The sequence below is a fragment of the Haemaphysalis longicornis genome, unplaced genomic scaffold (genome assembly GCF_048455015.1).
Source record: "Haemaphysalis longicornis isolate Haplotype H1 unplaced genomic scaffold, Haemaphysalis longicornis Haplotype H1 scaffold_1, whole genome shotgun sequence".
Taxonomy (NCBI): Eukaryota; Metazoa; Arthropoda; class Arachnida; order Ixodida; family Ixodidae; genus Haemaphysalis; species Haemaphysalis longicornis.
Window position 1 is genome coordinate 65,963,335 of NW_027526203.1, and position 13,139 is coordinate 65,976,473.

At 44.9% G+C, this 13,139-nt stretch overlaps 1 protein-coding gene across 1 annotated transcript in view; it reads left to right on the forward strand.

The window, feature by feature from the left end:
• LOC144176927 (innexin shaking-B-like) overlaps positions 1–12,522 on the forward strand; it is a 139,928-nt gene extending 127,406 nt beyond the window's left edge. Inside the window, exons 3-4 of the mRNA XM_077705241.1 lie at positions 6,555–6,765; positions 6,871–12,522. Of these exons, the coding sequence (XP_077561367.1) occupies positions 6,923–8,038 (1,116 nt within the window). The 5' untranslated portion in view covers positions 6,555–6,765; positions 6,871–6,922 and the 3' untranslated portion in view covers positions 8,039–12,522. The remainder of the gene's footprint in view (positions 1–6,554; positions 6,766–6,870) is intronic.
• Positions 12,523–13,139: the final 617 nt, after the last annotated feature.

Consider the following 13,139-nt stretch of genomic DNA (forward strand, 5'->3'; position numbering starts at 1 on the left):
TAAACATGCGACAGTGATGATTGTGTTATCGCCTGGTTGGTTCCGGTCGGCGTGTAGTTAAAACTGCATCTTTCAGCTTTCAAGCTCGCAAATGGGTTATTGGCTAACAAGGAAAAATATCTTCCAGCGGGTACCCTTCCACCGGCATAATGGGAAAAAAATTGAACTTTCTTTCTCCAAGAGTAAAGCGCAAGTAGTTTCTAAGACAGTGCTGAAAACGAGCGCCAAGTGTCGCAGTTTGGTATAGGAGTTGTTATGGCGAAAGCAAGAGCAGTGAAAAAATTCGGAAAAATACTTGAAATATCTTTTTACGCCAAAATTTTGAGTAGACCGCTCGCGCTTCTTTTAGCGACTGCAACAAGCAACTGAACGGGCTTAATGGAAAAAGTCGAGTCTAGATCTTCCTTTCATATTGCTATTAATCTACTAGCTTTATTGACCAGATCGTCATCGGAATAAACTTTCTTTGAGAAGCTTTACACACTTAAATTTCTTGCAAAGTCTGGTATTCGCTCATTGCCGAGATTTGCGAGACCATAACCTGGCTGCTAAGTTGCTAATAATGGGTCTTCGTTCCGTCGAACGGCATTTGATCGAACATGTCCATTTCATCGAGGCTACTTCATTGAACGCCACTTCGCGAAGTTACTTTGCCCGTTCTATCGAACGCTGTTTGGAAGCTTGGGGAACGATTTGTACTGCTTGTAGAAAATTCCGAGTCCTTTTTGTCACCCAGGGATGCATTATGCATGAAGCACTAAATATTTCATAACTTTAGGCTGGCATAGAAAAACCGCGCCTTTTTCGAGCCCAAGTCATCGTCACCGCCACTTTCCGTGGCAATAATCAAGCCATGAACATCCTTCGATGTTGCATTTTGGGTTATAGTTTGCAATACCATTTTGCATTACCATTTTTTCAGTTTTCTGCAACCGTGTTTTTGCGAAGCATTTATTAGCTCAAATTGCTAGAGGGCACACGTTTTTCGGAAGCACTGAAGATTCCTCAACTGCCTGGTAGAAATCTAAAAGAAGTTAATTTTCCCAGGAAGAAATCAGTTGTATAAGTAGTACATTATATAAAAGCGTGCAAGAAAGCAGTCGCTGTTTAAGTTGACAACCAATGACCATCAAAATATCGTCTACTGCCAGGTTTTGTTTTTTTTTCTCGAATATACGTGCCTTATTACTCCTGCCGGCTAAGAAACCCACATTGTCTCCAGCTGCACCGTGCACGACATAGTTTGGTGAAATGTCCTTGACCAAATGCCCTTTGACAAAACAGCGTTAGATGAAACGGCTCCTATGAAGTGGTGTTCCATTTAACGGCGTTCGATGAATTCTCTGCAACCCATCAATAATTACATTAAAGGTTCTTAACCTAAGCCTCAAGCTGCCATGTGTCCTGTTGTCTTTCTGTGCCGCTGCGGGCTTCGTTGTTAGTTAAGCGCACTTACACTCAGTGATGGCTCTTAGCTAGGCTAGACTTTGCCCTTGCCTCAAAAACACTGAATTGGGGTCGCAGGGAGCTCGCGAACACCCGTCTGAAGAATTCAGCAAGTGCACAGCCGTTGACCGGTCTAAAGCAGGTTGGTCGAATGCAAGGGTCGCCTTGTTGAACAGTTTGAAAATATCATTCCACAACATCGGTATGAATATCGTTTCCGGCTTGTGCAGCTACTTAAGAGGAGTCCGGGGGCTTCAACGGAGCGCCCGAAGTCTCTGACTCCTCGTGCACCATTGTACTTTGGCAAGTCTCGATGCGTCGGCAACAGTTTGTTTCGAAGAATATGCATTCTCCGTCCAAAGCGTTTAAGGCTATTCGACAGGTGACCATCCTGGAACAGCGCCGCACTGTGCGCATTTGCGACTTTCCCTTTCACCTTCGGGCAGGAAGCTTCTGTTATGAGCGCGGCTCCTTCATGGACGCCCGCACGTGCGGACGATGGGAGCCTTCCTAAAGACACCAACACGCGGCGGCAACACGCAAGCTTAACAAAAGACCACGGGCGCTGGTTCCCTTCTCTTGAAGATTCATGATCACCACTACTGGCTCCTCGTGGCACTCCTGTCCCTCAAACTGTATTCCGACAATGCTGGGGCGACGATCCCTTGGTCACCCCTTCGAGGACACCTGGTCGCGATGGAGCTGCCTCGCACGCGCAGACACACAGAAAAACACACAAAAAAACAGAATGAACACTTTTGGCTATGCTGCGCACACCTCATAACGAAATCCGGCGGCTTCACTTAACCAAAAAGAAAACAAAGTGAGCGACTTTAGGCCTTTGTAATAAGCGTGCTGCCGCTAACTTAAAAGGGTCTATTTATATTATTGTTTGATAAAAACAATCCGAACATACACCCAATCGTGACTGGTTTAGGCAGCTAAGGATTTTTTTAGAAATTGGTCAATCATTTGTATGTCTCAATCTATATTTGTATTGAAACGTCCACGCACAGAAAGGTACGTGAACCGAAAACGCTCTTAAACGCCTTGTAACGAAAATATCAGAGCCTAGTTAGGGGCTTTCGAACAAACGAAGGCGAATGCTGCCATCCTCACCCCCTGCACGCTCACCCCCCCCCCCCCCCCCCCCCCCGCGTTAGTCCGATTTGACAAAGAAAAAGTTGAAAATGATGCCTCGGTTGTCGCTTCTTCGTGCAAACGTAGGTAGTAAATACGGTCAGCAACTTGTTTTCAAATGATCTACCGGGGCCCCCGAAAGTTGTGGAACCCGCTGCTGAAGCCCCCATAACCCGTCCCTTACAGGCAGTGCACGAAGTCAGCGACTGTCCGACGAAGCCGGGTAGAATGCCGCCGATCAGCAGCATATGTACAAAAAAAAGGGGGGGGGGGGACAAAAGGGGGACGGGCTTAGCATGATTTTTCGTATCCGTTCATTTAATTTGATTTCACTTTATTTCTATTTCAAGCATACGAAAGCTGAAACTGCTTGGACCCGTATGAAAGGCTAGTGTGAAGTCCAATATCGCGGTATGTTATTTTTTATTTAAAAAATACTGCAGGCCAGAATTAGGCCCAAGCAGGAGTGGGAAAATGATTACATAGTATATCAACCAAATGTAATTATACAATCTCTAAGACATAACAACTAAAATGGCAAAGACAAAAAATTGCTACACAGGAAAAAGCTGATCAATTGATGCATGCAGATTAGGCGAAGTACAGTGGCAGGGAGACGGTTCCATTCAGATATTGTTCGCGGGAAAAATTAATATTTATAAGCGTTTGTGCGAGTGTACAAGGGGGTAAAATTAAATGGGTGGCATTGCCTTGTAGGCCGGGAGGAAAGAAGGGGTAAAATATACCGACGGGTCAAGGCGCAGTTTGCGGTTCCAAAGATCGGCAGAAAATTTAATTCATTGCTTCTTCATCGAGATTCCAGTGTTGGATTTCCGTTGTTCTGCATTAGTGGGGTAAGTGCACCGTGTCTTTGATAACGGTTTTAAATGAACCGAAAAGCTTTCCTTTGAATTTGCTCAAGCTTGCCAATATCTTTTGTTGTATGCGGGTCCCAGACCACTGAAGCGTACTCAAGGTGCGATCGGATTAATGTGTTGCAACAATTCTTTGTTGGGCAAGTTTGTTTTATGTGTACTAGTTTCCTTCTAGCGGAAGTGCAACTGTTATCAACATTAGTCGACGAGGATATGTTTCCAGTAATTGTAACACCGAGGTATTTGAAGCTATTTGTTAAACTAACAGGAGGGTTGTTAATGGCGTGCTGATATATAATAGGCTTCTTTTTGTTAGTTATACGCATGAACACTGGTTTCTTGGGGCCAAGTGTCATGCCCCACAGTTTATACCATGTGAGCATGCCATGGACACTTTCGTTTAGACACCTGATAGTTAGCATTTCTAATATTTTTAAACAGCAAACAGTCATCTGCAAATATGGGAATGGTTACGTCCTGGCTTACACAACTTATAATATCGTTTATGTAAATAAGGAACAGCAGCGGCCCGAGTACGCTTCCTTGGAGGACGCCGGAAACAACTGGGAGGTTGTCAGAGTGATAATCATTTAGAGCAAAAAATTTTCGCGGAGTTCAAGGTATCATATAATCTAATTCACAAGCGAGCGAGGAAAACGGAGTTTGTTTAGTTTAAATATCAATCAATAGTGATATTTTACTGCAGTCAAGGAAAATTACGTCAATTTAGCCAAATGCATCTAAGACAGAAGAAAAGGAATGGATAGTGCATATAAGTTTAGTGGTCCAGGACACGCCTCTGCGAAACCCCATACGAATTGCAACAGGATAGAGTACACAACCTGCGCAAACATTGAGATCAAAGAACAGAAGATTAGAGCATTATACAATCATATATATTCACGTTCTAAAACGTGCGTTTGATAACAGAGATAAGCACTTTTTATACACAAACAAGAATAAAGGCAACGTAGAATAACAACTGCGCTCGACGTAGTGATATTGGAAAATAACAAATTACCGATTTTAGTTACTTTTTCAGGAGCGTCTGCCAGTCAAGGAGATTCATTAAGGACGGCAAGGAAATGTTTATTTTATGGGGAGTTATGAGCCAATTTTATGCCCTGGATCAAACTGTTCCAGATTTTGGTACCGATAAACTGTAGTCGTCGTTGAACTGCAGTGATGTATTGTAGTGTACATTTACCCATGAACCTCGTCAACACTTGTTGTCGTGCCCACTGGCGTTTACGTTACAGTCTACCGTGAAGTTCTCCAAAACTATTTATTTATTTTCATCGACCCGTAACTTTGGTAGTAAGCGGAAGAATTGCTTGAACGTGGCACGCAATTTACGTCGGAGCTTATGCGGCAACACGAGTACTATGTGAATATACATATAATAGAAACTTCTAGCGATAAATTTCCCAACGGTTACTTAAACAACGTATTCTGTTATTTCTTTGTGGATTATTTTGGCTCTTTAATTGGCATTTCGGCGCGCTTTCCAGGGCAAAATGGAATGTGACCTTTTCGAAAACAAAACGCATATTTCGCCACAGTGTTGAAATTTATAATGCATCATTTTTGTGCACGGGTCGTTCGCTTGAAATGAAACTGAAACCGACGATTATTGCGTTTATACAGATTGTTTGGGCATGACCTTGCGCTGGAACAGGATCTTCCCACATGGCTAAGAGTTTAAGACGGAGCCCAAGGGATACACCTAAGCTCATTCACGTTAGCTTTGCTAGCATAGCATGAGCATTTAAAAATTTTAAATCTACAATGTCACCTGAAATGGCTAGAAAGGGTCAATAGACCTGCTTCAGGTACAGTTTATCAAGAACAACTGAGGTCCACAAAGCGTAACTTTGTTTTGCTGACTGAAGCATTAGAGTGGTTCAGTTAAGTAGAAACAGCGTTTATTTAAATCCTCCTGATTTAAATAAAATGAAAACCCGCATGTTTCAGACACGCCATTTTTATAACATGTTGGCAGGAAATTCTTACGTAACTGAACTTTTTTATTGCTACACTCCGCACAAGTAAAATTGCAGGGTATACGGTATTCCTTTCCTGAAATTGTATACGAAAAAACATAATTTATTGCCTATGCCTCCCAGAAAAAAAAGCAAGCAGCAAAGTTATGAAGGTATTGCCATAACTAATCGAGTATGCAGCAGCTAAGGGTACCTTAGTGCATACTCTAAAGGTAAGCTGAATATAGCTAGAAAAGAAGCATGAACAAAAATAAGCATGTTTACCCGCTGCCACCCCGTCATGAGAAACTCAGAAGCAACGACAAGGAAGAAACACTTTCCTTGTTGCCATTCGCATAATTGTTTCTAAATTATTACACGTTTTTTCAACAACAACTCATCAAAATATGGAATATACTTTCCAGTGTAGCAGGGAACGCTTACTGTGTGGACATCTTGGTTGATCAATATCAGATGTTGTTCATGTGGAGCTTGAATAAAAATGTTAATAAACAAACTAATGCTCAATGAAAAACACTCTTTTGGCTAAGAGTGCTATATTTAAATGCCTGTATATGGCTGGGTTTGTTTTTAATACGTCAATGAAGATGCAATTTTGTACAGAGCAAACTTACCTCGAAACTGTAAAGTTCGTTTAACTACCAACTGCACCAGGGATGTGAGAGCCAATGTTTTGCTTCAAGTGTGAGTAATTAAAATCTTACAAAAAGGCAAGCACTAGCAACATAAGTAGAGTTAGTGGCTTCGCTTGTAATAGGGTCCTTTTCATGATCCCTACCCGTCAAACGTCGTAATAACCAAATAGCGTTGCTCTTTGTCTTGTCCCAGGCAGCAATAGTTTGACAATTACTGTACTAATCCTCTGCGTGCAGCTCGCAGCCGTAGCTGTGGGGTGCCGCCATCCTTTTCGTGGCAAAGACTACGTCTACCTGCTGTGCCAAAATTATTTCGCCAGAGCGTTGACATTTAGGGGAATTTATTGTGATTCTCATAGCTGCGTTCAATGTGCAAAAGAATCGATGACCCCGCTAAGAGAAGTGCGTCAGGGTGACAACAGCAACTAGTTGCGAACAATGCCTTGTGCACGCAGGCGGAATTCGCGGCGGCATCTTGAGACGCGTGGTGCTGGAGCCAGGTTGGAGTTATAGAGGAGGAGCACGGGAGAAGAGAGCATTGTCGTGCCACGTGGGATCACCGTCGTCGCAAGCGTCGCCGACTGTCGCAGCATCGTAATTTCTGGGCGGCGTCCAACGTTGTCGGTGCGCCCCGAGCCGAGCGAGGAGGGGGCCAACGGCAGTCTGGTGCGTTTATTTTCGGAAGGCCTCTTCTTGCTTGCGCCGACGCTGCCGCGTCTCGCAGTCTGGCTGCAGAGGCACTGCTGGCCCCTGATCGACGGCTCGTTGCAGGCGCGGGCCTCCGTAGATGGAAGGATGACCCCGGTGCAGGTAGCCGGCCGCCATGTCCCTAGTGAACCTGCTGGGTGGCCTGCGGCGCCTGCTGCGCAGAAGGCACGTGCACATCGACAACTGCGTCTTCCGGCTGCACTGGCTGGTCACCTCTTCCCTGCTGGTCGTCTTCAGTCTGCTGGTGTCGGCGCGCCAGTACGTGGGGGAGTCGATCGAGTGCGTGCCGCCCACGAGCGACTTCCCGATGGAGGTGCTCAACACCTACTGCTGGATCCACTCCACCTTCACCATGCCCACGGCGCTCGACAAGCGTGTGGGTCTGGACGTGCCGCACCCTGGAATCGACAACTCCGGAGGCGCCGAACGGCGCTACACGGCGTACTATCAGTGGGTGGCCTTCACCCTGTTCTTTCAGGCGGTGCTCTTCTACATTCCCTACTACCTCTGGAAGAACTGGGAAGGGGGCCTGCTCGAGGTGATCACCATGGGCATGCACGTGGCCATCATGGAGGACAAAGAGCGCAGTCACAAGAAGCGCCTCCTAACGGACTACCTGCAGAGACACATGCGGCACCACAGGCTTTACGCGCTCAAGTACGTCTTTTGCGAGTTTCTGAGCTTCGTCAACGTGCTAGGGCAAATGTTCCTCATGGACAAGTTTCTGGGCGGAGAGTTCTGGAAGTACGGCGCCGACGTTGTGCGCTTCACTCTCATGGATCAAGAGGAGCGCCACGATCCCATGATTTACGTATTTCCTCGCATGACCAAGTGTGTGTTCCACTCATTCGGCTCGTCGGGAGACGTACAGAGGCACGACTCACTATGCATCCTGCCCCTGAATGTCCTGAACGAGAAGATATACGTATTCCTGTGGTTCTGGCTTGTCACGCTGCTGGTGCTCACAACTCTGGTCTTTCTCGGCAGATTGGTCATCCTGGCCGTGCCCAAGCTCCGCTTCCAGATGCTCAAGTCGAGGAGCCCCCTGCTAAATGCCGAAGATCTTCAGACGCTGGCAAGCTTCGCGGACGCCGGCGACGCTTTCCTCTTCTACATGCTCGCCCAGAATCTCGACCCGCTCGTGTACAAAGAAGTGATCGCAGACCTCACCGTCCTTATGAACCAAAAGTCAAGCGCTGCTGAGGACAGGTTACCACTGAATGCTGTCTGATTTTTCAAGTGCGTCGACCTAATTGGTATGGGCCTTTGTATACAGATAAGTTGAACTTTGCGGGGCTGGTTGCTTCCTGCCAACTGGCTCTGCTGTGGCAGTCTATTTTTATGCCGAAACTTTTAGCTAGCTTGAACACGTACCTTATACTGTACATCCATGAAAAGTGCTTATGACAACCTTATAGTTTTCATGTAAGGTTGTCATTCTTGTGCCGAAGTCATTACACAGTACGGGAGAAATATATGCTGAATATTTTTCCTGTGCTTTGTCTTGACGCGGAAAAGTTCACCAGCTGTGCTGATGGTTTACTAGCTAGCCCCCCGTGCATTGCGCGGACGTTTGCCTCGTGCTGTTTTGTCAATCCTACAAGCTATCATCACCAGTTAATTACGCAGACTAAACAGCACTATCACCTCATTATTCCGCATGTTGTAACCACAGCACGGATTCTTAAATGCGTGCAAAATTATCACAAGCTACACGCACGTCGACTCCCTTATGTCATATCATACCCGAAAGCCCTTTCAAAGTTCCCTGGGTCGAATTTGACACAATGCACATGATGGACCACACATTTCACTCTAAGAAGCTCATTTGGCGAATTGCAAAGAGCGACATGCGATTAGAACGACAAGTTCAGTGTGCGTTCTAGCATACTGCGGAGCCTTAAACACGATACTCGTATGTTAAATGGCCCACCACATTCCCCTACTCCGATCGCATAATCGACCCGTGCCTTTTTTCCCCTGTTTTTCCCTTGTGAGGGTTTGTCATTTAAATGCGTCGTGGAAAAGCAAAGTTCAGGTGGCTTAGCAGTGTAGCTTAAAAGCGTGCAGGTTTGGGACAGTGGTGATTCAGATTAAATATCTTAATGGGGGCACTGTAACAAATGAACCCAAATAAGGCAACCAAGCGCGTCTTTCGCACCATTTATTTATGAAGGCACAACATACTTTTAGGCAGCCAAAAAACACAGATTACTGGAAACTAAAACGCCATTAGTCTATGTTCCTTCGCCAGCCATAGTGAGATTCCATCGCCATGGTTTTTCATCGCCGCTGCTGTAAAGGACTTCTAGCTTTTTAGCCATCAGAGGTAGCAGAGGCATACAAAGAAAATCGAAAACATCACGCCCCATCGTCACCTATTCCTCATTGCCTTCGTCAGTGCCATCAATATGACATGTCCAGTTTTGCCAACGAGGGACAAAGTCTCCCCACGCGCATTCTGCACATTGCCCTTAGGTTCATTCGTGTATTATAAACGGTCCACCTAGCGTATCTACAATCGCCCACAAGATAAGCGTAATGTTTATTATCTACATTAACTTAAAATAGAAATATCACTTTATATAAAAATATCTTAAGATTGAAATATATAGGGAAGAGAGGGAGTACAACAGGAAAAGTTAGCAAAACTTAGCTATGGCACAGCCTTTAACAATCAATCCAGCCTCTTTAGAACCAATTATGAAGCACCGTCTATAAGCCTTCGAGAAGAACTGTGATATTTCTCCATCGCTTATTCGAAAAGATTGGCTTTTTTCCATCTTGAGGAAGCGACGAGTAGGAAGGATGTGCAGACGAACTCAGGGGACTTCCCTGAAGCCTCACGAAAAGGTCGGTTTTAAAGAGAACGGACTCGGAATACCCCGTGAGTTGGTGCCGCACAGAGCAAATCTGGACAACAAACGTGCGCGAGCGTCAAAACCTTGTCTTGGTGCAACAAACATTTATCGAGCAGTTCGGACTGTTTGGCCAGTTGGTAGTGAATTTTATACAAGAAACAATAAACCAGAAAAGAAAACTCACTCGAGAAATTTCAGCTTACCTTTTTGTTCACGCCGGCGTGTTGCTTTTTCATCCAAAAGATATTTTCCCTTGTCCTTTTTGCAAGGCACATTCCTCTTATTGGTGACCTGTTGTGGACGGCCTGTTCGCGTGCACATTTGTCTGCCTTTCATTTAGACGCTGGCATGCAATGAATAGCAGCTGTCTGGAAGGTGCGTATTGAACTCGTAATTTTGTTTGCTGCCCAATATTCATTATTTTTTTTGTGTGTGCGCTCGAAACCTTCATAAGAAAAAGACTTAGAGAAAGAGGTGCTTCACCTTCAAGCTAGCTGCACGTTATTGCCGCCGGTGCACAAAGTGCATGAAGACAAAGTGCGAGCATGCCTCCTGTAAAAAGCCATTTAAGTGCACGAGGGTGATTTTGAGAACACAGGAGCGTTGAAATATGAGGGCTCGGGGAACAAATTACTGAAGGCTACTTAATAGTGTTTGATCGCTCTGTGCAATGGCATTTTTAGTTCTTCCGTCATGCTGTCCCACGAGAAAATGGAGAATCGTAGCATCAATAGCACTTTAATGAGCGCTCCTATTTAAGTATGCCAGTGTGTGTAGCTATGAGAGCTTGCCTACTAATACTTCAAATTTGTCTCATTTTATTTTCCATTCGTCAAAAGGGAGACACTGCACTACAGTTTTTTGTAACGGTGATGTTTCTTTTTGATGTGTCTCAATAGATTTGTGAATCGGTCAAGCGAATACAACGCATACTACAAAATTATGCATTTATTAGACACTCAAATGCAGAAATGTGTGAACAGATATGAAAATAGTGTGGACTGATGGTAGAGTTGCTATTTTGACATTCTTGAGGCGCGGCGCACTAGATATATGGCACAGAAACGTGAGACGGACACAGACAGCGCTTGTCACAGTCTCTGTTTTGTGTCCTGTTTCAAATGCTAGGTGCCTCAAGAATATCGGACTACACACTCTTGTACAGGATTCACAGAACACGGGAAAATGTTCTTCCGGGACCTTTTTTCTAGATACAAAACAGTCAATCTTTGTGTAGCTAAAACGTTCGAAATCCATCTGATTTTTTGTTCGGTCTGTAGTGTTAAATATTGTAAATAACAAAATCAAAAGGGGCCTCAAAAAATTTTGTATACGCCCAACGTGACCTTTTCCGAAATAAGAAAGCAAAACAAAGATTTAAAAGTCAATGCTTTCGTGGAAACGCCAATTCTTATGCCGTGAGGTCGAGCGTTCAGGTCACAGCAGGTGGTCCTTACGTACAGGCGCGAATAGTGGCTTAAATTCCCGTCTTCACGTGACTATCAGTCCCCAAACAGCTGCAGCCTTCTCCGCTTTAAGCACGTCACCATTCCTATAGGCTTTCGGAATGAAAACTCTTCGAAGCTTTGTTTATATAATGCAGCCACCCTGCCTTCTGATGTGCAGTTCGGCAGAAGATGGTAATCATATATACATTGGAGGACAATGCCGCTGAAGCGTTCCTTTTACGAAAAACAATTCGACAAAATAGAGTAGCAATGATGCTTCGTTGTAACTGAACTTTTTAGTTGGTAATGTCTTTTTTCGGAATCTTTCTATACCATTATCTTCAAAGGCGTAAGGCCTAGGTGCGCAGTTGTGCGAAAAACTGGCGCTGTCGTTGTCCTCCGGTACAACAAATGTCCGCCACTAAAAAAGTAAAAAAATGTGGGACTTTGTGCCAAAATAAATGTGTGGATTTCTTTCAATAAAGTAAATCAATTAGGTTTGAAAGATAGCCGAGAACATTGGAGTTCGTGTAGCTATCGAACCCGGTCTCCAGAGTAGCAGCCAAGAGAAAGTTGCCAGCGAAGAACAAGAGTTGGCATAGTGCGTGCGCTGCTGACGTCACATCACGTGACAGGTGATTGTGACGGTTCGTGAGCAGAACAGGTGCACCACAGCCGCACAGAACTTTGATTGCAGGGAAGCTGTGAAACGAAATGTCGCCAGTCCGCCTGTCGGAATAACTTGTGCCAAAAGACGAAGAAACAAAATCAAAGAAGACCAAAACACGTTGCAGCAGTAGAATAATATTCGATATGTATTACCAGGGTTTTCCAGAATGCTTTCACCTTCAATGCACGTGGGCAGACGTAAGTGCTCCGAGGAATTTTTTGCAATTGTTCTCCCATAGAACAGTCCTAGCCAGCGAGCTTTTTTATAAGTTCGGAGAAGCCATGTCACCGCAAACCGTGGGTCCGCTGCAGCCAACGGTGTCTGGTGACCGATTTCACGGCCTCTGCTGTGATGTTCAATTCCCACTGCTATTTTATTCGCAAAATTTAAACTGTTTGATACGTGCTGAAATAAATTAGTTTTGCTGCAGTTCTTTATTTGTGTATATGCAACTAACCACGAATATACACTTTTGTTAGACAGTGTCTGGTGCTTGTTCGAATAACGGCAGAATTTGAACAATGCTCTCTCTCAATTATTAAAGGCCTCACACGTCTTGTGAAATATATCCGGAACAGAGAATGAAAATGCGTGGCATGGCCGACGTGTTCAAATGATGATGACAGTACTTTCAGATGCGGTGTGAGCGAAACGAGAAGAAGCCGGTAACAACTATGTTGTATAAATACAATTGTAGTGTTAGTGGCACTGTGGTACAGCACATTTTCAAACCATTTACCACAAATAAAATTTTCGATAACACATTCATAAGCCGACTTTATCCCTTTTCACCTGGCCTCCCGGCAGGTTTCTACGTGAAGACCTTGCGATTCCCCGGGTGAGGGGGCACATATGCCAATAGTCAATGATGCAACGGGAGCGGGGGCGATAATGAGTCAGTACATGGATTAATTAACTGACACCTTTTCAATGTCGTCCCCAATAATGGTTATATCGCATGTGGAACATACATACACTAATGCTTTCACACAGAAGAAGTAAGAAAGCAACCCTCGAGGTTGCTATGCCGCCATATCGCGGTGGCTCGAGAATTAGAATCATGCGATTGGCGCCCTCAGTCTTTTACTGGGTGAATGACATTCAAATTGGCGTAACCCAGCCGTGAAGGCTGTTATTCCAGTCGTAGGGCCCTATTTTAGTCTCTCCTCCACTCCATTTGCTCCCTCCACGCGGCTGAGGGGAGGATTCCGCAATGCTTATGCATGAGGAAATCAATTTCAAGGATAACCACTGGAAGCTTTAAGCGCTGGACACATGTACGACTAGTTCACGCGATTCGCATGTGACTGCTCGTTACGATTGATCGTTAGGACCTGTTTTGGCCTCGTTCGC